Source organism: Laccaria bicolor, genomic scaffold, assembly GCF_000143565.1.
Source record: "Laccaria bicolor S238N-H82 LACBIscaffold_4 genomic scaffold, whole genome shotgun sequence".
In the NCBI taxonomy this organism is placed as follows: Eukaryota; Fungi; Basidiomycota; class Agaricomycetes; order Agaricales; family Hydnangiaceae; genus Laccaria; species Laccaria bicolor.
The window spans coordinates 1,076,605-1,082,895 of NW_001889875.1; the positions used below are offsets into that span (position 1 = coordinate 1,076,605).

The following is a 6,291-nucleotide window of genomic DNA, read 5'->3' on the forward strand; positions in this document are numbered from 1 at the left end:
TATGCCCCGAGCGGACATTTTGGCTTTGGTTTCAAAAGAGAGTGTACGACTATCTGAAGATATACCTCGTAAATATTGGATTTTGTGTTGGTCTACAATGTCTAAATTTATTCTTGACCGTCTCCTTGAAACTGCATCACTGAATCACCGAAGGTCTACGTTGAATCCTCTGGAGCGTTCAAGACGCGTTCAAGGCATGCAACTGCCACATTGATGGCCCAAGGCGCTCTTTCATGCAGTCTCTTGCATGTTTGCCTTCCGCATGTTCAAAACGAGGGGACCATGATGCATTGGTTCGGTTTCTTGATTGACTTTCAAAACCTCAGCCAGAGCCACCGCCTAGCTCTCCATCTTCCCGCTATGCAAAATTACTTTGCTTCCTCTATCAACCTAGACAGAGTCGAGCCAGCAAATAACGCCGTCGCGGAATTCGAAACGAACACTCACACAATACATGCCGTTGCCAGTGCACGCCTTTACCACACGCAACTCAACGTTAAAAATTGCGAATGGAGCTACTCGCGGCTGAAGGGTACACTCAGCTTTGGTCGGGATTGGAGCTCCAAGAGCGCCGGCCAAGGTGGTGCGCAGGACTCCGAGAAGTATTGGTTCAGCTTGGTGGACAAGGATACGGGGAGGGCTGTTTGGATGTTCAAAATTCCACCTGGAATGGATTACCAGGTCGACCGGCCGTTTTTCCATGTTTTTCAAGGAAGGGTACGTCTTCGTTTGGCCGACAAGCGAGAACGGCCATTTATCTTCTGCAGACCCGCAAGTATGGATTTCTATTTGAGGACGACGAGGAGGCGGCAGTTTTTTCAAATAAAGTTGCCAGTCAGTTCTCGAGAGGCGGTAGTGAGTGCTCAGGTTTACCGCTCCCGGTATATATTTTGATTCTGCCAGAAACGCCAAAGAGATCAAGGAGCCTGAAGAGCATCGGCACAAAATCAAAATCTCTTCCAGTTTCAATATCCATGATATCTTCTCCAACGCCAAACTCGTTTCAACACGTTTCTCATGTTGGCGTGAACAAAAAGGAAGGTGTTTTCGAGGCTTCCAAAGATCTCGACGCCCCATGGAGAATCACGTTGTCGGATCTGCAAAACTACAACGTCAGAGAAGTTGAGCACAAGGACTTCAGTGAGGGTTTTTGGAAGGGAGTAGAGAACATCAGCCGGAACAACAATGATAACCTAGCCAGGTGTGATTTAGAATGTAAGTTTGTTTCGAAGGAATATGTGCTCTCCACTGACCTCTCGACCTCGGCAGCTCCATATATGCCTGATGATCTACGGCGGGCAGCGGAGAATGTTCCCATTTGCACTGTGTATTGAGCACTGGCATACCGGTCAATGAACCTACACAAGGTTTATGGCATTATTTTGATACTTGGCGCCGTGTTGTATCTTAAATTATACCAGCAGAACGTCTGAAATATATAATCGTGTGATATATGAGACCCTCTTGCTCAGAATCTTGTTAAATCTCGGCCGAAAATCCCTGACGAAATGTTAGGGCGAGGGTTGACCTACAGACATAGGGGGGCTTACAATTCAGAAACCAGTAGGTTGGGACTAAAATCCTAGTTGTATACCATCAGTAAAGGTCAAAACAGGTTATCACAATTGACACTGACTTGTTTCTCCAACTGAGCGTCATGGTGAAGTAAGCAGACCTCCATAGCAGCCATGCAGCTCGACCTGTCTCCTTCTGCATGAAGCCTCCCTCAGAGCCTGGAGGCCCAGGTCGATCGTAGATGGCTTTCCTATACTCCCAGTCAGAGAACCAGAATCGAAAGTCATGCATAACGTACCAATCTCCAATATACGCCAGGCTACCTTGATTGTGAAACTCAAATGGCTTTGGATACTCCTGATCTCTCGCGATGTATCTCAGTTTCTTAACAAGATACTTTCCCTTCTGATTGGCCACTTTTAACCGCGTTTAGTTGTGTAAATGTGTCGTAGAAAGTGTCGCCTAACCTTGAGCAGTGGCCGGTAGTGGAGCATCCTCAATTTTTGCTGCATCTCCGATGGCCCAAACGTCAGGGTTGGGCGACCCGTCCTTCATGATCACATTGAGGTGGTCGTTGGTAATCAGACTAACGAATTGATAACGAATCAAGTTTAACGGTATGCCATAAGACCTTACCACCTTACCTTTTTCCATCTTTTTGTATTTCATTTATAGAGCTGATAAGGGGGTTGGGTGCCAATCCAGTACTCCAGACTAAAAGACCGAAAGGGACTGTCGACACAACTGAATGAACAGCCACAGCTGACAAGAAGGATATAACTTACCTTCTCCTTGTTCTTTGACGATTAATTTGCGCTGCACGCTATTAGGATAGAATCAAAAATTAAGCAAAGGATCCACATACGGCTTCCACCCGTTCAACATGGTGCCTTGTTAGAATACTGATGCCTTCTCGCGAAAAGGTTTTCTCCGTATATCTATGGTCCGATGTCAACATCGATGAGCATCGACCCAAGCAAGAGACCTACTGGATTAGAGATTTATCGAACATTCCAAGAATGCTTGGTCCAACATCATAAAGGGTGATTTTGGCGAGTCTGGCGAGCACAGGGTAATGTTTGGCAATATCACTGTGCAATAGATCAAAGAGCTCGGCGGAAAACTCTACGCCGGTCGGTCCACCACCTGAAGAAGTTCAAATATGGTTGAACGAATTTACAAGGAAACGCCTACCAACAACGCAAAAATTCAATAAATTGCGGCGCTGAATGTCGGACATAGTGGGTTGGTTTGCTTGCTCGAAGCCTGCAAAAAGTCAATATGATGTCTGTAATTTATGCGAGGGGTGTTCCAACATTCGAGAATACGGCCGCGAATCCTCCTGGCATCTTTAACATCTTTCAAAAAATGCGCGTGTTCTTTGACTCCAGGAATGTTGAAGGCTATTGGAAGGTGAGGGATTTCGGGGAGAACATTGTCAACCTTGCATACTTTGCGAATAAGCACCAACAGCAATTACCAACTTATCAAAGCGCAGAGTAAATGGTGTGCCATAATGCTCCTGAGTGGTCGCATCCTCTTCTTCCCGAGGCTCCGCTGTTGCCGGACGCGTCGCAGGCATCTGGGAATAACCCGTTAAGATCGGGATGGACATAGGTTATGACGCGCACATACACATTTGAGAGTTTTCTGCGTAAAATCTACCAATAAGTCAGCAGGACTCTGCACCGCAGATGCGGACACAAACCTATTTCATCGCACCACGCTTGGTAATATGTCTGAATGGCCGCTGAGTGTGCTTTCATTGGAAAAGAAGTGTTATACATACAACTTTCGGCGTGTATCGTCGAACCTGAAAGGTGGACATTAAAGGAGTACGGACACTAATAGTATTGACTTACGGGTTCAATCGCACATCGAAATTCTAGAGTTCCTACGGCACAACTTGCGAGAAGAGGCGTAAAGTTGAAATAAGTATTGGGAGAAAGAACGGTGACGTCTATAAAAAGTAAGGGAAGATTATGGTAAGATAAAGAATCTGACGCACCCCAATGGCTCTTATCAATGCCACGCAATACTTCGTATCCTCCCCATCCTGAACCGAGAATGACGAGACGCTCCTTGCTGCGTGGTAGAGACGAGCTAAAATTTCGGGTGGGATTGTAGAGAAATGGTCTCGCAGAGATACGATTTGTGCGCAACATGGAAGTGGAAAGCAAGATGGTTTTTAGGAAGAAGTCGGGTTCTATTCAACTTGGACTCGGCTGAGTGCACCGTGACTATGACGCATGTGAATTAGCACAGCCACAACCACCATCTCTTGTGTATTTTCATGATCAAGAAGCGCACACGGCCCAATCCCCGCGTTAGAGAGATATCAAATGAAGTGGACGAAGATAATGTTCCAGAGAACGAGGTCAACATGCCGTACGTGACCTGCGACCTACTAACCCGCTTCAACTGACTTGTCACGCAGCATCGCTGACTTGATAGAACTTCGTAAGCTCAGGAAAGCGCGAGGCGGTATCGACGTTGCGAAGTTGAACAAGGGTGATGTTAAGAAGAAGAGGAAACGGACGAAAGAGGAGGAAGGAGATCAAGGTGGGCTGAGAAAAGGAGCTGCTGTGGAGGAAGAAGAGTACGCATGATGTGGTACATTTCCCCCATTCCTTTCAACAACTAACCTTCCTCAATTCAGGGATGAAGAGGAGAAAGAAGCAAGGGCCCGAAGAGTTGTGCGGGCTAACAACTTTACCCAGCAAACGAACACGCTTGACGTCGACAAACATATGATGGCATATATCGAAGAAAACCTCAAGATCCGAAGCAAACCTCGTGAAGACTCTGACGACGAGGACAAACCTCATGACCCTCAAGAAGCCCTATATAAGATTGCAGAACATTGGAAGGTTGGAAAGCCACAGCCAAAGACTGACGAGGGCAGTGTAACAAACAGTATGACGATGCTAACCGCAATCCCTGAAGTAGACCTTGGTATGGAGTACGTCTCTTTTTACCCTCTCTCCCAAGGCTCTTTAAATAACTCCCTGTCTCCAGTACGCGTCTGAAAAACATTGAAGACACAGAAAAGGCAAAACGAGTTGTTGCTGAAGAAAGGCATGATCGAAAGAAACCTAATAACGACGAGGAACACTTGGTTGCTTCACGATGTGAGCGCGGGACACTTCGCGCCATGCTGTACATTTTTCTTACGTCATTTATAGTCTATCGACCGAACATGAGGGCCAAGTCTGATGCAGACATCCTGCGCGACGCTAAGCTAGAAGCCATGGGAATGCCTCCGCAAGATGACTCGCCTCAAAGGTCCAACCAGGAGAGGACGCAAATGGCAACAGATGAAATTGTATGTTCCACTTCCTCTCATTTTATGCCGCTGAAACAAGATTTTAGGTAATGGAACGTTTTAAAAAGCGTATGCGCAAGTAACTTAATGAAATTCACTCATGTACACAGAACGATGTCTACCCTTTTCGCTGGGGACATTGACGCCCCACTAGTATTGAAGGACGATCTCTTTTAGCTTACCAAAGTTGGGTGTGCCGAGACCAGTCACTTTATATCACGTCAGTCAGTAACCAAGATCATGGAATGTTGTTGGCTCACCTGGATCCCACCCCACGGTGGACTGGAAAAAAAAATTACAAGTCAGGACAGGAAGGTTTATTGATCTTATGACTGACATTGAATCCTGGGGTGCCGCAACCGGGGTTGTTGCCAGGCACTATATCGTTAAGACCAGCTAAGCCCCTGGAGTACAACAACGGGTTCAAAAAACCCAGAGACGGCCTCCCAGCCTTCAACCGGACGTCGTTGAGGAGGGCGACAAATCCGGCAAATGTCGGAGAGGATGCAGAGGTTCCTCCAATTAAGGCAGGGCTTCCCTTGAAGATAATCTTGAACCGATTGGACTGTGCTGCCACATCTGGGTAGGCCTATATATCTGTCAGAATCCATGAGAATCAATCAAGGATAGGCGTCACTCTTCCGTTCAGATTAAAAAGGCCCTTGTATAGACCTTTGGGAAGGGCATGTACACTAACTGATCAAAAGTAATGTCACATGATTTTTTGGACAAAGTTGGTGCTATAACACAAGAACCAGACATTTTAAGAACTAAACTCTAGTGCATGAAACATAGCTAAAGAGGTGTAGATTGTATATACCAAGTCTGGGGATGAAAAAATAAAAACTCAGGATAAGGCAGGGCATTGACTGTGACAACTCCCAAAAATGGGATGTGACAAAGTGGGAAATTCTGAATGACTGCAACCTACTGGAAGCAATTCACAACTTGAGGAAGAGATATTTTGAACACTGGATCTCCCTACTATTGTTATGAGCTTCATAAAGTCTTTGGGCTAGAAAATTCTATATCCTCCCCTAAAAGGTAAATTTGAACTTGTTGTCAATTTATGTATTTTTCACTTAATATATTTGTTGGAATGAGGTAAAATGACTCCCTATCAATGTTTGTAGTGTGTATAATACAAAAGGTAGGTAGAAATGTTAAAATGAACATTGCATAATGTCTGTAGAAGCTAATTTCCAGAATTTTTCTGGAAGTAAACAAGTATCTACAGCATTGGTCCTTCTTTTCTGCAAGAAGAAAAAATGCTACCATCCTTTTGAGTTAATCCATGGAGACTTGGGATGTCTTTCAAACAATGCCTGAAGTATGGCATGATAGCAAATAGATTGTCACTGGGTATAACTTGAAAAGTCCCCAATAAAAGTACATTTTGCATAGAGCAATCATCCTAGACCAATCCTTGACATTTTTCTTGGTGAGTGGGG

The 6,291-nt window shown here is 45.3% G+C and overlaps 4 protein-coding genes across 4 annotated transcripts; 2 read left to right on the top strand and 2 right to left on the bottom strand.

Moving 5' to 3' along the window:
- Window positions 1-213: 213 nt before the first annotated feature.
- Window positions 214-1,334, top strand: LACBIDRAFT_311462 (proline-rich protein; the record flags this gene model as incomplete). Its single annotated transcript, XM_001876483.1, has 3 exons — window positions 214-717; window positions 768-1,215; window positions 1,270-1,334. 3 exons carry the CDS (start codon window positions 214-216, stop codon window positions 1,332-1,334), a joined length of 1,017 nt encoding a protein of 338 aa, XP_001876518.1.
- Window positions 1,335-1,468: 134 nt separating this feature from the next.
- Window positions 1,469-3,680, bottom strand: LACBIDRAFT_311463 (uncharacterized protein; the record flags this gene model as incomplete). The annotated part of the gene is made up of 17 exons (XM_001876942.1): window positions 1,469-1,500; window positions 1,551-1,582; window positions 1,637-1,765; window positions 1,814-1,931; window positions 1,983-2,101; window positions 2,160-2,247; window positions 2,301-2,331; window positions 2,381-2,453; window positions 2,505-2,661; window positions 2,710-2,781; window positions 2,832-2,918; window positions 2,968-3,097; window positions 3,151-3,176; window positions 3,224-3,254; window positions 3,305-3,328; window positions 3,378-3,475; window positions 3,524-3,680. The coding sequence occupies 17 exons, from the start codon at window positions 3,678-3,680 to the stop codon at window positions 1,469-1,471; spliced, it is 1,404 nt and encodes a 467-aa protein (XP_001876977.1).
- Window positions 3,681-3,898: 218 nt separating this feature from the next.
- On the top strand, window positions 3,899-4,923 carry LACBIDRAFT_292747 (uncharacterized protein; the record flags this gene model as incomplete). Its single annotated transcript, XM_001876484.1, has 6 exons — window positions 3,899-3,903; window positions 3,953-4,114; window positions 4,175-4,477; window positions 4,534-4,646; window positions 4,701-4,840; window positions 4,888-4,923. The coding sequence occupies 6 exons, from the start codon at window positions 3,899-3,901 to the stop codon at window positions 4,921-4,923; spliced, it is 759 nt and encodes a 252-aa protein (XP_001876519.1).
- Window positions 4,924-4,990: 67 nt separating this feature from the next.
- Window positions 4,991-5,527, bottom strand: LACBIDRAFT_311465 (uncharacterized protein; the record flags this gene model as incomplete). Its single annotated transcript, XM_001876943.1, has 4 exons — window positions 4,991-5,049; window positions 5,101-5,122; window positions 5,178-5,429; window positions 5,501-5,527. The coding sequence occupies 4 exons, from the start codon at window positions 5,525-5,527 to the stop codon at window positions 4,991-4,993; spliced, it is 360 nt and encodes a 119-aa protein (XP_001876978.1).
- Window positions 5,528-6,291: the final 764 nt, after the last annotated feature.